The following is a 22943-nucleotide window of genomic DNA, read 5'->3' as shown; positions in this document are numbered from 1 at the left end:
GCATAACCTGCCATTATGCTACCCAACATTTTCTATCGATGTCATCACCACAGAACGAAGTACGTATATCGAAACTTACAGTAATAGCTGAGATGCCCAATTGCACTCACGGGAGTAGGTGTAACGAATTGTTTTCCGTCACATCACTACAACTTTCATGTGGACATCCAATTATATATAATGCTACCATTGCCTCTCATATAAAACCCGTACGATACCTTGCCGGGCAGTAAAATAATTGTTACGTCTAGGCTATAAGAAAACGATTTGTAATTATCGTCCGATTTTAAAGGAACATTGTAGCCATTATAATATAAATAGTCTAACTTATTTGACATCTTATTCTACCATCGCATGTTTAACTGATCATATTGATTTAAACGGTGTTTAGACAATTTATACGGACCGACAGTTATAAAAGCTTTACAAAAAAAATCAAAGTGTTTCATTCCGATTGCAGTACGCTGCCAATTTATCAGATTGGTTGATCAGTCTTTCTACTGTACTTATATTTTACAAAAGTTATACAAAATGCAACAAAATATTTCCAAATATTAAAGTGGATTTGAAGTGGTTTATTGACAACAAGCAAAATCTGAAACTTAATCAAAGTGTATACAATTAACTAACTACAACCCATCTTCTCTTTACTTTACACCATTAACAAAGGCCTACATATTTTTTGTATCATCTGTTTACAAATTGTCTATTCGTATTCATATATTTACATAATATCCTATCTATACATATATAATATATATATTGGTTTGTTCCACATTTTTCTTTCATTATCTACAGCTATCTTTACAGTGTGCAATCCGTTTACACAATTGTTTATCTAATTCGGTTTTATATTACAATGCTTTTTTAAAACATTTTTTATTTCAACTTTATTTATAAATGGCCCTTTTACATTCCAATAAAATACATAGACAAGATAAATTACATTACGATAAAATACATTGACATTAAAAATATATAGGCTAATACATGAATTGACAAGCATAATTGTCCACACCAGGCCTATCAATTACCTTCAATTCACGCGGATGTGTATCAACAACTGAATACACGTTGTCGTATTGGTTGTAACTTAAAAGCTCAAATTAGTTAATTGAAGGCCTGTTTATACTAAGCTCCTACCCCGAAAACCTTCCTAATATTGGCTATTTGTCAATACTCCAAGATGATACAGCAGTGACGTTCCAACAAGAATTTGAGTTGCTTAGCAAACAAATAAAATAAAAATGATTCAGAACATAGACGATATCTATATACAAAATAGAAGGGCTTGTTTGGTTCACTATGATTAGTAATATACAATTTGTAATAATTAAATTATTATAATTTTAATTATTTTAAAATTACTATATTATAAACGCTCTACCATACCATATATAAACTTTATTCTTTAAAGAATTGTAATTAATTAATAATTATCATAATGTATTCTATTCAAACGTTTGTATAAGACAGATACGATAAACAAGAGACACTGTATACATACACTGTATACATACATACTCTTCGCCACATTCGTTGAATAATTTAAGCAATACATCGTCATTTTTGTCATTTATTATAACAGCCAGGGAACATATTCGCCAGAAAAATTAAAAAAATCCTAAAAAACTAAACTACCATATTGCTAAGCATTCATAACATGGAGTAGTAAAACTATGTTTGGTGTAGTAGTAAAACTATGTTTTCTACACCAAATTCTGAATTTTATTATCGTGGTAATAATGTTCCATGACAACTTAAATAAATAACTTTTATGGCGAATTTGTTTTAAATTAATCATTTCGAATGATGGTGAGTTATGCTGCAGTACAATGTAGTCTCTTCTGTGTGTATTATGTCATCTTTTGAACTCCTGGAGTGACGTGCATGCCGTGTAAAATCCAAGTCAGCATAATGTAAGCCTTCTACATTCTGAAACATATTATTGAAAACATTCGAGACAAATTGCAATAAATGTGTATATGAATGGCAACATGTTCTTTTTCAAACACAATTTAAGCAGGTGAAATATTAGTTTAATTTTGTGGTTCAAGATTTAGATTCTTTTTTATTAAATAAAGAATCAAGTAAAACAAAAATATAATAAATAATAAACTGAAATAAAACTATAAGCAACAGAAAACATCAATATTATAATACAAGTAACAATGCTGAAAAATATTTTCATAACTTAATATAACACCAGTTTTTAGTTTTTACACACAAAACAACTTCCAAAAAATTAACTCATTTTTAAAAGTAGGCCTATTCCACAATTTTTTCCATTAAAGCAAAAGTTAATTGTAAGTTAATTTTTAAAAAGAAAGTTTCGTAATAGAGGTTTTGAATGAGAGATAATAATGTGAAAATAAAATAATTCAACATATATTTTGAGTTTTAAATAAACTCTGGAAAGTGTGATGTGATATCTTGTCTTGGTAATTATGGTTTCGATGTTCATAATAAGCATTATCAATGAATCATAGATGTGACATTTTCTGGCAACGAAGTGTTGATGGTGACAGCGAGACTTTAGAATTGAAGATCTTAGCTCAAAACCTTATAGCCTGGGAAATAAATGCTTTTAACATTGCAATGAAGTTGCTTAATAAACGAAATGCAAAACTGCAGTTTAAAATCAGCATACAATGACATTGTATACAATGTACTCTTGCCAAACAAACAATGTAACGTTTGAAGCAATTCAAAATATTTAATCTTATTATTAATTTTATTCAGATTTTGGAGACATGAGTGCATTTTACTAAATTATAAGATCTACAGCTAAAAAATCTGTATAAGTTACAGGTAGGCATACTACCTGTCGAATGCCTATAGGCCAAATCAGTCAAGATATTAATTTTATATTAATCCAACTACCAGTACTGCATCAATGTAATAGTAGTCTCTCAGTTAAAGAAAATGTAAATAAAATTAAATTTATTTAGCAATTGTAAAAACTAATAATAAAGTAATCTATCAAGAAAGCTATGTACTAACATTATGAAGGTTTAGGTCTAAATAGAAAAAAAAAAGGCATTTTACTAATTGATTTAGCATTTTTTGCAATTACCAAAAAAAGATAATAGAAATTCAATATTGATGAATCAAAATGAATGCAGGTCTCATTATCTTTCTGTATGAAATGTAAAAAAATCAAACCCATAAATTACACTTTTTACTATGACACGTCAAATCATGTTTTAGTGTGGAAATTAAATTGAATTGAAACTTCCATTTTATAAGGAAATGCAACTTTGTTTAATACATTGTTAGCTGCATTGTTTTAAGACGTTTGAAAAGTTTAACTTGTTATGGGCTTATTATGTACTTACAAGACTTGTCTGTGGATAATGTTCAACTTTGTTTAAATGTCTTTCACTGTAGTTCTTTTTAGTCATTGCAACATTATCTTGACTTTGTTGTCTCTTTTTATCTATTTCGTTCTTACGGAAGGAACCTCTACTACAAACCGGTAAAGTATGGTTTAAGCATAGTCTACACAAGCAAACTCCAAGTTTGGAGGGGGTTGTGGTTACTGGTGGTTGACCATTTGAGGTTAGCCGGAAACCTTTTTGGATTTAGAGGGCTATATACCTGGTACCATACAAATGATTGCATTTTTTGTATTTGTTAACTTTGTATGGTAAATAAATAAAATCATCATCTTCAGATGGAGAACCTCAAGTAGCACAACCTTCTTCAGTGGCAAACTTTGTTTGCAAACAAAAGTTAGCTAGTGTAGACTATTCTTAAGGCATTATAATTACTTTTCTAAATTATTTTGTAACCTCTATGGTTCTAAAAAATGGAAAATAAATAACAGTTGCTTCACCCACTAACATTACCCACTAATGTAAACCAATAAATATCTAGAAGTAACATTAATCACATCAACAAAAATCAAACACTTTTTTTAGTGTATGTTGGTTCAGTTGGATTTTTACAAAAAAAAATTGAAAAAAATGTGTGTACATGATTCAGTAGCTTTTATGTTGGTTTGGTGGGGTTTGCTATGTTACAATTTATAAAATTAAAAATTAAGCAATTATTTTTAAGGAGGTTGAGAAATTTTTAATCACAAAAAGGTGTTTTACCCCTAAAATCAGTAAGTAGTTAAGAACAAAAATGTATTCTTTTTTTAAAAATTAACATCAAGTGTGTAGTAGGCTACACTACATGATTCAGTAAACTTTATGTTGGTTCGATGTGGTTTGCTATGTGTTTTTAGAGGTTTGCATGGTTTAGCAATTATTTTAAACCAAAAAATGGATGTTTTACCCCAAAATATGTAGGCCTAGTTAACAACAAAAATGTATTCTTATTTGAACTATTCGATTCAGTATCTTTTATATTAGTTCGATGGGGTTTGCTATGTTTTTTGGGAGGTTTACGGTGTTTAGCAATAACCTGCCAAGCTATTCTAATAATTGTATTTTATATACTGGATATATTATAAATTGTAATTGTATGTAATTGATAGTTATGTTAATTGTAATGTTAAATGTTATAATTATGTTTATTCAATTTTTACTATTTTATAAATTGTAACGATTGTTGTAATTCAGGTTTTTTAACTGCAAGAACGATTGAAATACAAAAACCTTTTAATTAAAAATATAAACTTTTATCTTTCACTTCATGAAATTATTTGCACCACTGCACTCATAAACATTCCTTATTTGTATATTATACTAAGTGACAAAATGTACTAACTGTATTCAATAAATATATCTATTTTAAATACAGTTGACAACATATACACAAATACTTACAGAGTGTCCTTACTTGTTTTACTTTCCCTGCTACCATCTGACCTCCTAAACAAAATTATAGTAAATATAAGCATGGAGAAATAAGTTAGGACTTTAACTTATTTCTCCATGATATAAGTAAATCTTAACATACAAAAGCATTAATCAATTAGTGTTAAAAATCCCCTTTTGGTATATCAATAACCACTAAATCCTCACGGAAGGACAGGAAAATCAAAGAATCCAAAAATTTAAGAAAATACCACAACAGAGATGATGGTGAACTAGAACTACCCAAATTATACATACTAAATGAATGGGATAGATTGGATGAGATTTCACGATAGCGTCTCACTCATGATTACGCTGCACTGAGCAACCAGCAACCACCAGTAACAAATATATATTGGATCCTTAAAATGTTTTATCAACAGCCTACATCGTAGAGACAAAGTACTATTATGAGAATACTTACGACCTTTCCGCACTTGATAGTCTTCCTCCCGAGACATTTAAGCTATCAAAAAATAATAAATGTGAACTATTAAAAATATACAAAGCTTATGAATTGTAAATCATAAAATGTGTATTTAATTTTAAAATGTCGGAAAACAGTAATTGAGAAGTAAATCTAAAAATTTACAAAGGCTTTATGGCAATTGGAAGTTGTTTTAGGATTTCAACCCCTATAGTTGGGAAGCCAGAAATGGTTTACCTGCACGCTCTAGCAAACTATATTAACAAAGTTTTTTGGCTTCCTTATATAAATACAAATCAATTTGCGACGCACTCAAGGTATTGACAATGTCGTGCATGTCGCACCATTGTAAATACCCTCAAGTGCACTGCATCTAACACACTCTGACTTGTGCGTTATTTGTATACTGCTGTAGTAGGCCTACAGAAGTTCCATGTGTTTACAAAAGAAAATAAAGTATGGACGAGAATGTCAATTACAAATCTTTAAGCAATATTAAATGCATACTTACGAACAGTCATTTTCCCCAGGTTCATCCATCCCAGTTGAGCATGCATGTGCATGTCCATGTTGTGGGCTATCAGAAAATAGTAAATAAGAAGTTAATCTAAACAGGGTTTTTGGTAATTGGAAGTTGTTTTGTTGTGAGCATAGACAAGAATTCACCCCCAGAGTTTTTAACCTTTTTAATAATTATAAACAAAATGTGTTTTCTACACTTGCTTAATGCCACTGTAGCCTAGTAATTATCATTTTCCCGGCACACTAATTACAACGTGAACACTCTTTATATTATATTATTTTGTCTTTGATCAATTTTGCCGGCCAAATTGTCTCCAACTGGTATTAAAAATGGTGTAAGAAATTATACACAAAACAGTAGTGGTAGGTTAGGTCTAGCTATTAAAATCATAGACCAAGAGCAATCAAAGGCTATATTTTGTCAATTGGAGACAAAGTACAATATTATTTGACTTTTTTTTGTATATAGTATTATAAAAAATTCCGTACTTTGCTTAATTTTTAAAACTTGATTTTTATTAATAGGAGAATAATGAAAGTTATTGTAACATAAATGAATTGTTTTTTTTTTTAAATAGCCAAGAAATGTACTATATTTAGTTAGTATAGAGACCATTTGACCATAGAAAAAAAGATAATAATAAAAACCTTATAGCCTGGGAAATAAATGCTTTTAACATTGCAATGAAGTTGCTTAATAAACGAAATGCAAAACTGCAGTTTAAAATCAGCATACAATGACATTGTATACAATGTACTCTTGCCAAACAAACAATGTAACGTTTGAAGCAATTCAAAATATTTAATCTTATTATTAATTTTATTCAGATTTTGGAGACATGAGTGCATTTTACTAAATTATAAGATCTACAGCTAAAAAATCTGTATAAGTTACAGGTAGGCATACTACCTGTCGAATGCCTATAGGCCAAATCAGTCAAGATATTAATTTTATATTAATCCAACTACCAGTACTGCATCAATGTAATAGTAGTCTCTCAGTTAAAGAAAATGTAAATAAAATTAAATTTATTTAGCAATTGTAAAAACTAATAATAAAGTAATCTATCAAGAAAGCTATGTACTAACATTATGAAGGTTTAGGTCTAAATAGAAAAAAAAAAGGCATTTTACTAATTGATTTAGCATTTTTTGCAATTACCAAAAAAAGATAATAGAAATTCAATATTGATGAATCAAAATGAATGCAGGTCTCATTATCTTTCTGTATGAAATGTAAAAAAATCAAACCCATAAATTACACTTTTTACTATGACACGTCAAATCATGTTTTAGTGTGGAAATTAAATTGAATTGAAACTTCCATTTTATAAGGAAATGCAACTTTGTTTAATACATTGTTAGCTGCATTGTTTTAAGACGTTTGAAAAGTTTAACTTGTTATGGGCTTATTATGTACTTACAAGACTTGTCTGTGGATAATGTTCAACTTTGTTTAAATGTCTTTCACTGTAGTTCTTTTTAGTCATTGCAACATTATCTTGACTTTGTTGTCTCTTTTTATCTATTTCGTTCTTACGGAAGGAACCTCTACTACAAACCGGTAAAGTATGGTTTAAGCATAGTCTACACAAGCAAACTCCAAGTTTGGAGGGGGTTGTGGTTACTGGTGGTTGACCATTTGAGGTTAGCCGGAAACCTTTTTGGATTTAGAGGGCTATATACCTGGTACCATACAAATGATTGCATTTTTTGTATTTGTTAACTTTGTATGGTAAATAAATAAAATCATCATCTTCAGATGGAGAACCTCAAGTAGCACAACCTTCTTCAGTGGCAAACTTTGTTTGCAAACAAAAGTTAGCTAGTGTAGACTATTCTTAAGGCATTATAATTACTTTTCTAAATTATTTTGTAACCTCTATGGTTCTAAAAAATGGAAAATAAATAACAGTTGCTTCACCCACTAACATTACCCACTAATGTAAACCAATAAATATCTAGAAGTAACATTAATCACATCAACAAAAATCAAACACTTTTTTTAGTGTATGTTGGTTCAGTTGGATTTTTACAAAAAAAAATTGAAAAAAATGTGTGTACATGATTCAGTAGCTTTTATGTTGGTTTGGTGGGGTTTGCTATGTTACAATTTATAAAATTAAAAATTAAGCAATTATTTTTAAGGAGGTTGAGAAATTTTTAATCACAAAAAGGTGTTTTACCCCTAAAATCAGTAAGTAGTTAAGAACAAAAATGTATTCTTTTTTTAAAAATTAACATCAAGTGTGTAGTAGGCTACACTACATGATTCAGTAAACTTTATGTTGGTTCGATGTGGTTTGCTATGTGTTTTTAGAGGTTTGCATGGTTTAGCAATTATTTTAAACCAAAAAATGGATGTTTTACCCCAAAATATGTAGGCCTAGTTAACAACAAAAATGTATTCTTATTTGAACTATTCGATTCAGTATCTTTTATATTAGTTCGATGGGGTTTGCTATGTTTTTTGGGAGGTTTACGGTGTTTAGCAATAACCTGCCAAGCTATTCTAATAATTGTATTTTATATACTGGATATATTATAAATTGTAATTGTATGTAATTGATAGTTATGTTAATTGTAATGTTAAATGTTATAATTATGTTTATTCAATTTTTACTATTTTATAAATTGTAACGATTGTTGTAATTCAGGTTTTTTAACTGCAAGAACGATTGAAATACAAAAACCTTTTAATTAAAAATATAAACTTTTATCTTTCACTTCATGAAATTATTTGCACCACTGCACTCATAAACATTCCTTATTTGTATATTATACTAAGTGACAAAATGTACTAACTGTATTCAATAAATATATCTATTTTAAATACAGTTGACAACATATACACAAATACTTACAGAGTGTCCTTACTTGTTTTACTTTCCCTGCTACCATCTGACCTCCTAAACAAAATTATAGTAAATATAAGCATGGAGAAATAAGTTAGGACTTTAACTTATTTCTCCATGATATAAGTAAATCTTAACATACAAAAGCATTAATCAATTAGTGTTAAAAATCCCCTTTTGGTATATCAATAACCACTAAATCCTCACGGAAGGACAGGAAAATCAAAGAATCCAAAAATTTAAGAAAATACCACAACAGAGATGATGGTGAACTAGAACTACCCAAATTATACATACTAAATGAATGGGATAGATTGGATGAGATTTCACGATAGCGTCTCACTCATGATTACGCTGCACTGAGCAACCAGCAACCACCAGTAACAAATATATATTGGATCCTTAAAATGTTTTATCAACAGCCTACATCGTAGAGACAAAGTACTATTATGAGAATACTTACGACCTTTCCGCACTTGATAGTCTTCCTCCCGAGACATTTAAGCTATCAAAAAATAATAAATGTGAACTATTAAAAATATACAAAGCTTATGAATTGTAAATCATAAAATGTGTATTTAATTTTAAAATGTCGGAAAACAGTAATTGAGAAGTAAATCTAAAAATTTACAAAGGCTTTATGGCAATTGGAAGTTGTTTTAGGATTTCAACCCCTATAGTTGGGAAGCCAGAAATGGTTTACCTGCACGCTCTAGCAAACTATATTAACAAAGTTTTTTGGCTTCCTTATATAAATACAAATCAATTTGCGACGCACTCAAGGTATTGACAATGTCGTGCATGTCGCACCATTGTAAATACCCTCAAGTGCACTGCATCTAACACACTCTGACTTGTGCGTTATTTGTATACTGCTGTAGTAGGCCTACAGAAGTTCCATGTGTTTACAAAAGAAAATAAAGTATGGACGAGAATGTCAATTACAAATCTTTAAGCAATATTAAATGCATACTTACGAACAGTCATTTTCCCCAGGTTCATCCATCCCAGTTGAGCATGCATGTGCATGTCCATGTTGTGGGCTATCAGAAAATAGTAAATAAGAAGTTAATCTAAACAGGGTTTTTGGTAATTGGAAGTTGTTTTGTTGTGAGCATAGACAAGAATTCACCCCCAGAGTTTTTAACCTTTTTAATAATTATAAACAAAATGTGTTTTCTACACTTGCTTAATGCCACTGTAGCCTAGTAATTATCATTTTCCCGGCACACTAATTACAACGTGAACACTCTTTATATTATATTATTTTGTCTTTGATCAATTTTGCCGGCCAAATTGTCTCCAACTGGTATTAAAAATGGTGTAAGAAATTATACACAAAACAGTAGTGGTAGGTTAGGTCTAGCTATTAAAATCATAGACCAAGAGCAATCAAAGGCTATATTTTGTCAATTGGAGACAAAGTACAATATTATTTGACTTTTTTTTGTATATAGTATTATAAAAAATTCCGTACTTTGCTTAATTTTTAAAACTTGATTTTTATTAATAGGAGAATAATGAAAGTTATTGTAACATAAATGAATTGTTTTTTTTTTTAAATAGCCAAGAAATGTACTATATTTAGTTAGTATAGAGACCATTTGACCATAGAAAAAAAGATAATTTCACAAATGAAGGTCTAAACTAATTATCGCAACCACTCCCCTTCTTCCATTATAAAGTTAATGGCACAAGTTTTCCACAGCTAAAGAGAAAATTAACTAAGAAACACATACAACCAGGTTGAACCAAGCCATTTGTAGGTTACAGTTACAGATGATTAGTACTTCCCTGGTACTTACCAAGAAAAACTGTCCTCATGTTCTTGTTCATGCTCCTGTAACCTATTTAAAAAATTAGAACAGTTTTATTTAATTCAAATAAAAAATAATATAACAAAAATATTTATAAAAAACACATAATAGGCCTAGATTTACTTTACAGTAATAATACTTTGTTAAAACCAGGTAGTAGTTGAGGTAAATCCTTCAAATTGTGAAAACATTCTAAAACTTGGTACAGTTATTAGTCACGTTCAACGCGACTCTACAGCTCACTATGTCGGTTGGTTGGTCGGTCGGTCGGTAAACACTAACTTGAGCGCGCGAACGCAGCCATGTACAGTATATGGCCTTGTTCATTAGGGTATCAAATGAAATGGGTGCCAACAATTTGACCAGGAGAAGTGGTCATTTTGGATTTCAAAACAAACCACACTTAACATGGGCATCCATCATGTCATTTCATCAAATATTATACTAGTTGGTATTGGATAGCTTTTTTTTATTCTTAATACAGTTTTAACAATATCTGTCCAATTTCATTAGTATTTTGTCATAATTTGTCAATTATTATTTTACTGTATTTCATTATACTGTATAATATTGGTATTTATGTAGTAAAGTAGGTTTATAACAATGTTTTATTCTTCAGTAAACTTCCAAAATACTTGACAGAGACCACACCCAACCTAATATTCATGTTCCTGGAAAAAGGACAGTAGGCATATTTTATGAACATACCAATAGTCTACTGAATTAAATTTCATGGCTATATGTCACAAAATGCAAAGTTCTTATTTGCAATCAAAAATATAGTCAATGAAAAGGTGACACAGAAATGTTTGTCAAATCACTATTGTGTCGTTGGAACAAATTAAAGTCTAAATCTGTTTCTAAACAATGTACGTTAGCAGTAATCTTGTCTTCTTTTTAAACATATTTTAAATATACTGCAAGACCTCAACCTCTGGGCTTCTTTTTGTAAAGAAGCCTATCTCGCCAGATAACTTGATGCAGATATTCATTTTTCAGTTTAAAATGGTGATCAATGATCACAAAGATGTAAAATTGACAGGTAATATCTCAAAAACATGATGATTTTAGTTAAATTGCAATCTAAATAGTGATAGTGACCGTATAACAAGTTTACTAAAATTTGAATGAAGTGTCAAATCAATATCAACATTTGACAACATATACACAGATACTTACAGAGCTTCCAGCCGTTTTTTTATTTCCTCTGTAATACTAATATTTGAACCACCAATTTCAATTACCATTCCTTTTGACCTCCTTTGATTTAAAAATGAGTAAATGTGAATTAAATTTAAAATGCAAAGGCTCATGACAGTTACATGTTGCTTTGTTGTAAGAACAGAAAGAATTTCAACCGTTATTATTTACTATGTCAAAAGTATTTATTAAAATCAAAATAATTGCGTCATATGAAAGTTTTCAACCATATTAAGATTTTTACCATTCATAAACAATGTGTTCGTTTAATTTAATCACTATTTAAACAAGTAAAAGTAAATCCTTACCGATATAATTTCCTCATTGTAGTAATGTTAGCTGTTTTGAAAAGAAGAAAAGGTTATATCAGATATTAAATAACATGCCATTTTATACAATAATAAACAATAATTATGAACTTATAAAATGGTCCATATCTGACAGTATAAACCCAGTAATATGTGTGAAATACTAATTTAAATCGCAATGATAATGAAAAAAAATTGTTATGATGACAACAACAACTACCATAGTAAAGAGATGTATAAATAATATAAGTACAGTATATTGAAAGTAAATCAACACTTACTGATGTAGCAAATGAATATTATGAAGATTACAATGACAATAATTAAGAAAATAATTGTATCTGTAAAAAAAACAGTACAAATAGTTATTAATAATAGTGTTAGTTGATACAGATTACTGCTTCCTTTTTTACAACATGATAATAATGGAAAAGGTTGAGTATCAATTATCCAAAATATTGTTTCTGTTGTATCATTGTACTGAGGTCTGCAAAACATTCTTCTACTCGTAAGGTTTATAACAAAGTATTTGCACTTACTAGTATCATCCATGCCACTGCTATCACTAGGCTTTTCTATAAATAATGATAATGCTATTATTATTACTGTTATTTTGATTTTGTCTTTTGTGAGATACATTCACCTTTATTTCCATTTCAGTACATTTATAAAATAAAACATCAACATCAAGTCTGAATATAAATAAATAATAATCAAAATAACAATAATTATAATATTACTAATACAATAATTATATTATTTATATTTTACTTTGTATGTTAATAAAGAAAAGTACTTTACACATACCATCGTTGGATGGAGAGACAGTTGAACCTAGAGGAAAAGATCAGTCTACATGAGCATACATTTTTCACACATTCACATTTTAGTACAGTAATCAATTTGTTCATTCTATGGTTATATTCAATGACCAGCTCATGGTCAATCTTAGATTTTGAAAATCTGTCTAAAACCTATGCAGTAGGAATGTTTTTAAACTTCATTAGACTGTTCTATTCAACTTAACTCCACTTTGTGAAATAGGCCTATAACATATCTTTTAACTCATGAAGTTATCTTATGAATATTTTTATTTAATTTAAATTGATATTATACCAACATAAACTGCCTATTGATTTTCAATAAGTTAATATATTGATGACGTTGCATTATTATTATAACCTGAACATGCTACTGTATCTTTCAACCATATAATCAACAAGCATAAGTTATATTCAATATGCATGTATACTTGTATACAGTGTATATCATAAATAATTACTCGCATTGAGGAAGGGTTAGTGCTATTTGCTTATTTTATTTGTATCTCCATTGAGATTCAGCCACTGATACCCATACAATTTGATTTTGATATAAATACTTAATTAATACATGCCATAAGTTTGAGATGTATGATCTACAAAGAAATTAAAACCTGTATTATCCTCTTACATTTATATTACAGAACAAGAATACACAAAATTAATTTAATATCATATAATTATTAATCAATAGCAATGGAAAACAGACGATGTACTATTTTTCTTCCTTTTTTTAATCACTGAATGAAGAATTTCATCACTAAACAAAAGTTCAAAAATAGACAAGTTGTTAATAGTTTGTTGAATGTGCAAACATTTAACGAAGCAATTAGTGTCGTAAGTGTTGAGGTTAATAATACCATATTAATTATATTTTTACAATTCTTACTGCCCTCCTTGCTTGTACAATACAATGTTACCAATGTAAAAATAAAAAAAAACAATATACTCACTTGTACCGATAATCAGTTTTGTTTCTATTTCTCCTGCTTCATTACTCGCTCTACAGTAATAATAACTTGTAATGCCAGACACCATTGCCAAGTATTTCAACAAAGTCTCGGTACTATTCATTAATATCTCTTTACTATCTTTGTAAATTTCAAGGAGTGGATCTGGATAAGCATCACCACGGGTACAGGTAATTTGCAGCATGCCATCATTTGTAGATGAGTTAATATTTGGGGAATCCAGGTCTAAAAACAAAATTACTAATGTGTTAGTTACATACGGTAACTGTAATTCATAATTTTAACAAAGCCAAGGCTTTGCTATCAATACAGTATAATAGTCAACTACATTTATTGAAGCTTTTATTTTAGCTTTCTTTATATCAATTCCAGAAATGTTATTAACTGTATTTTACTTGTTATACTAAATGTTGGAACGAAATGAAAAAAAATGTTTCATTCTTACAGAATACAGAAACATCGCCTATGGAAGAGTTTTTTGATGGCTCATCATCGACTATACTGACTTCACATTCGTAAACACCAGAGTCTGATCGTTTTACTTCATGTATTATAAGAACATTTTCCAAAATTGCCATTCTTGTCTTGTCCGACACTTCTGTGTATAAGCCTTGTTGTCTTCCAATATCTTGTTTTGTACCGTTAACCATCTTGTACCAAAAGAATAATGGGTCTAGGATAGAAGTTGACCGAGACCTCTCAAAAGAACAATGCAAACCAATTCTTTGATTTTCAACAATGGTATTGCTGGGTTGCACAATCAAATCTACTGTTACGCCGTATGCACAGCCGATTAATGCACAAAGAAGAAATCCTCTGGGGAACACTGGAAAGAAAAGAAAATAATCAATACTTTTACTAACAAAAAAACATTATTAAAACACACTAAGATCAATTAATTTAGAAAAGAAATTAATTGATTAATAACATGACCAAATATTTTCAATCTGTAGATTATTAAGATTTACTTCGTTTCCACATCTGAAAGAATATATTGGCCGATCAATGAGGAAAAACTGAACAGGAAATGGCATCATTTTTTATCATCATCTCATTGCGAAGTCCTTGTTCTAGAGCGCATACAGAATGTAGAATCCAGAGCCATATAATATAAAGAGTTGCGACTTTGAATGGAGTAGAAGCCATTTTTGTGTCCAACTATTCCTATGTAGAGTATGGAGTTGAGTCTTTTGTTTTAAAAATGTATAACGTTCAAAAGGCTTTAACTATCGAATTTAATATCATAACATTCAATTTGTTTAAAGGTTTTTGTTAAAATAATAATAAAATTATAAAGTTACTGCAATGCCGTAACTCTTTATATATATGGCTCTGGTAGAATCTTCTTTGGGACACCCTCTATTCATGGGACACTTTTCCATGAAACAAAAGTGGATATATTAAGGGGATGGGGACACCTTTGAGTGTGCCAAATGGTTGATTGTCCCTATTAAGAGGACATTATTATTGTCGTTAATACAAAAAATGCATAGGGGCCTACCATTATAATAATGATACTTGCTCTGTCATGACAGTTAAATTCATTGTTTAAAAGGGAATTTCAATATCTTAATTTTAGCTATCGGGCCTCCAATGTTAAGACTATTGGGCCCAACTTTGTGGACGTTTGGGCCCAACTTAAAAGACGATCGGGCACATAAAAAAATGGGCCCAATCATCTCTATGATGATCGTCCGTGGCCCTGATCGTCTGTTCACCATAGCTAGGGCCTAGGCCTAGTACAGTACACAGGGGAATCCGTACACAGTAGAGTAGAAAAAAGCCTTCTACTACTCTAGGCTAGATTTAATGCGTGGTAAGATTCCGGCATCGGAAATCAACTGCCCATTGTAACACTAACATATTCCGACAGAAACTTTTCACTGAGAACTAAAACCTAAAACTTATAAAAAACATCCCTCTAGGCAATGGTGGGTAAAGACGATGATGGATAAAGACGATGGTCAATGAAATACAATTTTTTTAATTAAAAAGTTAAAAAATTGATCGAGAATTGAACCTACAAAATCACTAGACCCCTAGCTGCAGTACCACACCACTAAGCCAGCCAAACAGTCGGAAAAATCGGTGTTAAACTGTGTACATGAGCTTATACAAATGTGCATGCATGAGGGATTTTCAATTGACCAACAAATTGCGTTGATTCTGCCGGAATCCTAACCACTTTGTAGATTTCCAATTTCATAATAAACAGCTCTCAATTACGTTTGACACTTACTTTCAAACAATTGAATTAACACATAATTATGATACCAGGAATAAACAAGAAATATTTCTTACAAAAAACGCCACTCGCTTGTTGACGTAACAGTTTTAAAGATATATTGTCCCCCTGAAAAATTTTTTTTTTTCAAATTTGTTTTTTAATGTGTCATTTTATTGTCACATAATAGTTAATATTCATGTTAACCAAAAAAGTATTTACCTGAAAAAAAAAAACACTTAAATTGTCTGTCAGACAATGGTTTTTGGTTAAAATTATCTTTTTATAAGTGAATATTTTTTTTTTTTACGGAAGTGAATAACTTTTGTATTTGAAGTAAAATACAACAAGAATGAATACTTTGATATGTCATAATTGTGCAATTGAAATTGAAAAATAGAAATACTGAATCTGTAAATCTGTGATGTGCTTATTAAAAAATTTAAATAAAAATGATGTCTAAATAATAATTATATTAAAGCCAATTTTAGACCATTAAACAGACTCAAGTTCTGTCACAGTTTATTTTATTGCTAAGGTCAAGTCTGAGGGTCACTTCATCAAGCCTAGATGTCGGGTATTGCTAAACTGCGCAAACTGCGCAAACCAAGCGCAAACAGTGCAAACCAAGCGCAAACCAAAAAAAACCCTGCGCAAACCTCCTCCAAATGGCTTATTATTGTTTCTATCATGACTAGGACTATCATAGCAAGTAATTTATGAAAAAAAAATTATGAAATTGCTGTAAGTTGGCTTTTTTTTGGGCGAAAAACATAATTTTTTGGGTGAAATGTCAGATTTTACAGTGTAAATCGCGCAAACCAAAAAAAACCTGCGCAAACCTCTTCCAAATCACTTATTATTGGTTCTATCATGACTAGGACTATCATGGCAAGTAATTAATGAAAAAAAAATAATGAAATTGCTGTAAGTTGGCCTTTTTTTTGGGCGAAAAACATAATTTTTTGGGTGAAATGTCAGATTTTACAGTGTAAATCGCGCAAACCAAAAAAAACCTGCGCAAACCTCTTCCAAATCACTTATTATTGGTTCTATCATGACTAGGACTATCATGGCAAGTAATTAATAAAAAAAAAATAATGAAATTTAATTGATTTGAAGGAGGTTTGCGCAGCTTTTTTGGGGGTTTGCGCAAACCTTTGAATCTGTGAAATCTGTAATTTTCGCAAAAAATTAAAGTTTTTCCCCCAAAAAAAGGCAAACTAATACAGCAATTTCAATTTTGTTCCCATAAATTGTCTCCCTATATAGTTCTAGTTGTGTTCTAATAAATATTAATTGATTTAAAGGAGGTTTGCGCAGCTTTTTTTGTTGTTTGCGCTGTGAAATCAGTAATTTTCCCAAAAAATTGAAGTTTTTCACCCAAAAAAAGGCAAACTTAAAGGAATTTCAATTTTTTTTCCCCATAAATTGTCTCCCTATATAGTTCTAGTTGTGTTCTAATAAACATTAATTGGTTTGAAGGAGGTTTGCGCAGCTTTTTTGGGGGGTTTGCGCTGTGAAATCAGTAATTTTCCCAAAAATTGAAGTTTTTCACCCAAAAAAAAGGCAAACTTAAAGGAATTTCAAATTTTTTTTCTCATAAATTGTCTCCCTATATAGTTCTAGTTGTGTTTTTATTAATATTAATTGATTTAAAGGAGGTTTGCGCAGCTTTTTTTGTTGTTTGCGCTGTGAAATCAGTAATTTTCCCAAAAATTGAAGTTTTTTACCCAAAAAAAGGCAAACTTAAAGGAATTTCAAATTTGTTTTCCCATAAATTGTCTCCCTATATAGTTCTAGTTGTGTTCTATCAATATTAATTGTTTTGAAGGAGGTTTGCGCAGCTTTTTTTGTTGTTTGCGCTGTGAAATCAGTAATTTTCCCAAAAATTAAAGTTTTTCACCCAAAAAAAGGCAAACTTAAAGGAATTTCAAATTTGTTTTCCCATAAATTGTCTCCCTATATAGTTCTAGTTGTGTTCTAATCAATAATAATTGTTTTGAAGGAGGTTTGCGCAGCTTTTTTTGTTGTTTGCGCAGTGTTTGCGCAGTTTGCGCAGTGTTTGCGCAGTTTGCGCAGTTTAGCAATACCCTAGATGTCAACAAGTGATACATGGGACATTCAAGTGTGAAAAAATTGTATCTTATTACAAACAAAAACTTTACTATTCACTGTTTTGATCATAATTCAATGATTATCTGACAGTATTTTAATATCTGCCTAGATTGACAGTCAAATGGGAGTCATTGTGAATACCGAACTACTGTAGAACTATTATCTACCACTTGATATAGCTTCTGAGTATGTCTTCTTGGGACATAGCTGGCTAAAGCAGCGGCGCGAAAAAACTATACCACTGTTACTGTACTAAAAAGAACCATAGGACAACAGAGTATGCTATACAGTAGGGGTGCCAAGACATGGAATAGCCTTGAAAACTCAGTAAGAAAAATAAAGAGTATAGGTCTATTTAAAAAAACAATTCATACTAATCTCCTCAACAAATATTCTAATACCTAAAATCACAACGTATTATGAACAAAATATTTATCATTATCGTTTTTTTTTAATGAATGATCTATTCTGGTCATACATTTGAAATTGTTATTATAATTTATTAATATTTTTTTTTATTCAACTGTCATTTATGATTATTGCTTATTGTCTCTATTGTTTACATATATTTACTTATTGTTATTGTTTTTATTATAATTTTATTTATTTTTAATTTTTTTCCAATTTTTAATTGTTACATAGGACAACATCACATTTTAAAGCTTTGCTTATAGTGATGCCCGATTCAATCAATCAATATATAACTTTTGCTTATATAACCATAATCATTTGTAGGCCATTGCCAATATACAGTAATCTTCCTAAACACTATCTGCTACTTTTGATACTTTACAATATAAAATGTTTTCATCTTTCCATTAATTGTATTTAAAGGACAGAGACGAACAAGGAGAAGCACTTTTAACTTTTAAATGAATATATGATGAGCTATATGACACATTAATTAAACGCTGTGGCTAAAGATACGGTACCGTATCCAAACTTCCGTTTGCTAGGCCTAGGCTAGTTAATCAAACATTTCATCCACTCCACATGACATGCATCAATAATTTACTAATAATAGGCGAAGAGGAGCAGCCTACACGTACTCTAGCCTACTAGCTTAGGCTAGGCCTAGCTGATAGGAGAAGTGGCCATTAGGGCCATAATAGTAAACAATTAAAACAACGCCGTGGTTAGGATTCCGGCACCGGAACTCAACTGCCCAGCGTTAGGGAATCCGACACGCTATTGCGCATGCCCAGAGCGAGGTAATCGGCGACTCTATACTCTATCATCTACAGACTCTAACAGCAACGATACTACACCATCTTTGCTAACAGATCATTAATAGCTGCGCCACGGCGAACTAGCCTAGCCCATTCATATATAAACTTCATATAATTATGATTTATAATTACATGACTAGTTTTATGATTTTCAAGTACAAAATAAAAGATTTCATATAACGCATTATACTGTAATAACGTGCACCCGTATACAAGTTGATTTGTTGACGGCAGCCGCCGCGCGGATATGATGTGAAAAAAAAAACAGAACTGTTCGGGAAGTCGGGGTCGCAACGCTACGCTATATTCACTTTCGTACATTTCTTGAAATATGCAAGCGTTATGCCACTGACTGGGTAGGCCTGCGTTTTTCTCCCGTTCCGAACTTCATACTTCCTCTGTCTAATAAAATTACAGCATTACGATTCTTAGATAGATACTGATTCTTATCAATATCATAATAATTATTTTAACGCGTGGCGTAGTCGTATTTTAATTATTTAATTTATGTATGGCCTAGGGCCTAGGCCAAGTTTCATCCATCGCTCTCTCCCCCGCGCAACGACTAACTAGGCTACAGTAAATACAACAACGTCCGACTTTCTCGCGGTGGTGTGGTGCGCGGTCTGTGGCATTAGTGCACGCTATAATTACTTCGCTCTAGGCATGCGCAATAGCGTGTCGGATTCCCTAACGGTGGGCAGTTGAATTCCGGTGCCGGAATCCTAACCACGGCGTTAAAACAAAGAACTAGGCTATGTATGTAAAAAAATCAATGAACGGGTCATTTGATTTGCCAAATAAATATGTTTTAGCCTAGGCTAGCTAGGCTAGGCCCTAGTTCTTTGTTTTCTATATTTTGTTCGTTGATTTTTTTTTTCATACTAATCTCCTCAACAAATATTCTAATACTAATGCTATGAAGCATAGCTTCAACCTAGCTAGGCCTGTGTGACTAGCTATGGAATAGCCTAGTCTAGGCGCCTATACGAATACAGATCACTCCGGCCGCGCTTCACTCCGGTCGCGCTTCAATCCGGCCGCGATTCATTCCGGCCGCGATTCATTCCGGCCGCAGCTATGGAGCGCCCAATGAGTCTTTTACAACCGAGACACGTTTTTTGTAGAGAATCAAAATAAACATTCGTAACATACAGTATATTTTTTTCTCTTTATTAGGAGAGTGTGGGGTTTATGTTATACTTATTCCTTCTGATTAGTAATCACATATCAACCATAGAAAATAAAAATAAAAAGACTGTGCAGTTATTGTATGGAGTCTTCTGTGACAATATAGCTATCTGTGCTTTAAATGGATTTAAAGAAAAGTGATTAAAGGCGCAGTGTATGAGATCTTAGTTCTCAAGAAAAAGATGAGGCAGATTTGAAGGTGGAATTGGAAGAACACGACCTAATAGAGGCGGGTAAGTCATTCCATAAGCTAGAGGCAGCAGAAGTAAAGTAAAGGCCATCGTCCAATGATGCTGGTACATATGAAGTAAGTTCAGGATTATAAATCACTTTTACCTAGCATGAATTCCTAGATTATAAAATGCATACTTCAATTTTATACAATTTGTTTTCTTTTATCTCTTTCCAGTTGGTCAGACAGTTGATGGCACTGCCGTTATTGCCATGCGAACATATCCCCAATATGTTTTATTTCCTTCAACGAAATGCTGGTGCGACACCTGCGATCCGGGACCTGCTGTTCTATTACCGGACCACTTGGATAGAAGGAAACATGTTTACCCCGGACGACTGGACAGTGTATGGTCAAGTTACAAGGACAAATAATGATCTCGAGGGCTATCATAATCGATTAAACCGCAAAGGTAGACGTGGTAAGAACACTGTTGTTTTTCTCTATTGCATTTTAGTTGCTATACCTAAAAAAAAAAATAACTGTTAGTTTATTTACATCACAACAGGTTAAAATTCAAATATGCCTAACATTGCGGAACACAGTAACCATTACCTTGTCGATTTTCTTTCAGCTAAACTTCAACTGTACTTACTTTTAGAAGTATTGCACAAGGAAAGTGAGCAGGTTGCAGTTACTGCTGAATTGGTATACAGAGAAGATCTGACGCGTGTACAACGTGCTGCTTCTCGAGGTGCAACAACCAGACTTCTACGTCTATGGGACCAGTATCACCAGGGCAACCGCTCAGCAAGATCTCTTTTAAACGCTGGATCGCCCATTATCTCGCACAATGTCAGACAATTTGACTAGACCTACAGTATTACTAGCATTAAACATAAAATGTACATAGAAAGAAATTAAATATTATTCAAACATTAAATAACACATATTGTTATTAACTATAATTAGTAAGTATGGGTACTGGCAAGATAAAGTGTTATAAAAATAAGGTTTTTAACTAATTTTTAATGTTAATATAAAGCTATAAAATGTACAAAGAAAGAAATTAAATATTGTTATTGAAGGAAAAAGCAGTTCCAACTTCTTTGAATGTTAATGAAAAAAGTACAATTTTTGTTAATAAATATTCAACTAGGCCTAGTTCCATTTAAATTCTCTTTTCTTTTAATTCTTTTGACCAAGAATTTGTTATAATAACACTGAACAGTATAGAAAACGTAGATATGGGCGCTCCATACTAACGGCCCTTTTGCACAGGAAGTCAAATTGAACAGCGGCCGGAGTGCATAACATCACGCTAAACTGATACGGCGGCCGGAGTGAAGCGCGGCCGGAGTGAAGCGCGGCCGGAGTGATCGGCTTCCGCCTATACTAGGCCTAGCGGAAACTACTAGGCTAGGCTAGTCTAAGCCCACTCAATGCATTTCTCATTTTCTTTTTTGATCGAGAAAATTGGCACTAAACTTACGTGAAATTTTATATCCTCCGTATAAAGAACTTCCTGCTTTATTAGCATCTGCAAATGACGTTGTTCTTGGTCTTCCACTCATAATTAATAATTTTCAGTTACAAGTATTTTACATTCCAAAAAAATATTAGTTAAGTTCAGTAGTAACTCCCTTTTGTTGTCGGAGAGGCGGGCCACACCACCAGTCGACAAGGCGCAGCCGCGAATGACTCCTCTCCTAGCTAGCGCGATGAGTGAATCAATGACAGTTCTTTCGGTGTGTAGAATTTCCCTTAAATCCAAATACTAAGAATTAATAGAGCCTTATTTGTTACAAATTCACAAAGATTATTAAATAATTATCCCATCTGATAAACTGCCTTAAAAATAAGATAGGTGAATTAAAAATGAAATTATAGTGTTCATCGGAAGCTCGGCGCTATTTGATAGACTAACAGCAACCAATGAGGAATGCGTATTGTGTTCCGGAGATAACCGAATAAAAACCGAATGAATTTTCGCAGCGACGACTACTTGGTGGTGACGAATTATATTTTTTGTGTAACCAATAAGAATTGTGGGATTTGACCTTATAGTTTTCAATCTTTAAACTTTAAATGTTCAGGGCACGTGGTGGTGATTCATGCATAACTAAACATGGACATTTGTTTACCTTTTGGCGGTGGTGGTGTATTGTAGATTAATAGGCCTAGAAGCCTAAATCTAGGTACCGTCGGAATATAAATGAAAAAAAGAATTTAATTTTTAGTTGTTACTGACTTCTAGCCTATATGCAGCCCTACTGGCGA

The 22943-nt window shown here is 31.6% G+C and overlaps 1 protein-coding gene across 2 annotated transcripts; it reads right to left on the bottom strand.

The window, feature by feature from the left end:
• Nucleotides 1–560: 560 nt before the first annotated feature.
• On the bottom strand, nucleotides 561–22560 carry LOC144849894 (uncharacterized). Of its 2 annotated transcripts, XM_078706997.1 has the most exons (16): nucleotides 22156–22560; nucleotides 14175–14555; nucleotides 13712–13954; nucleotides 12745–12771; nucleotides 12477–12512; nucleotides 12219–12278; nucleotides 11938–11968; nucleotides 11609–11689; nucleotides 10418–10459; nucleotides 9590–9655; nucleotides 9076–9117; nucleotides 8622–8666; nucleotides 5747–5812; nucleotides 5233–5274; nucleotides 4779–4823; nucleotides 561–1935 (listed from the first exon to the last, which is right to left on the bottom strand). In XM_078706997.1, exons 1-16 carry the CDS (start codon nucleotides 22235–22237, stop codon nucleotides 1929–1931), a joined length of 1296 nt encoding a protein of 431 aa, XP_078563123.1. In that variant the 5' UTR covers nucleotides 22238–22560; the 3' UTR covers nucleotides 561–1928. The 2 variants fall into 2 exon arrangements, with proteins under 2 accessions (XP_078563123.1, XP_078563124.1); XM_078706998.1 differs by lacking the exon at nucleotides 12745–12771.
• Nucleotides 22561–22943: the final 383 nt, after the last annotated feature.

The sequence above is a fragment of the Antedon bifida genome, chromosome 8, assembly GCF_963402885.1.
Source record: "Antedon bifida chromosome 8, ecAntBifi1.1, whole genome shotgun sequence".
Lineage (NCBI taxonomy): Eukaryota > Metazoa > Echinodermata > Crinoidea > Comatulida > Antedonidae > Antedon > Antedon bifida.
Note: the sequence above shows the minus strand (reverse complement) of the source record. Positions and strands in the feature narration are given on the sequence as shown.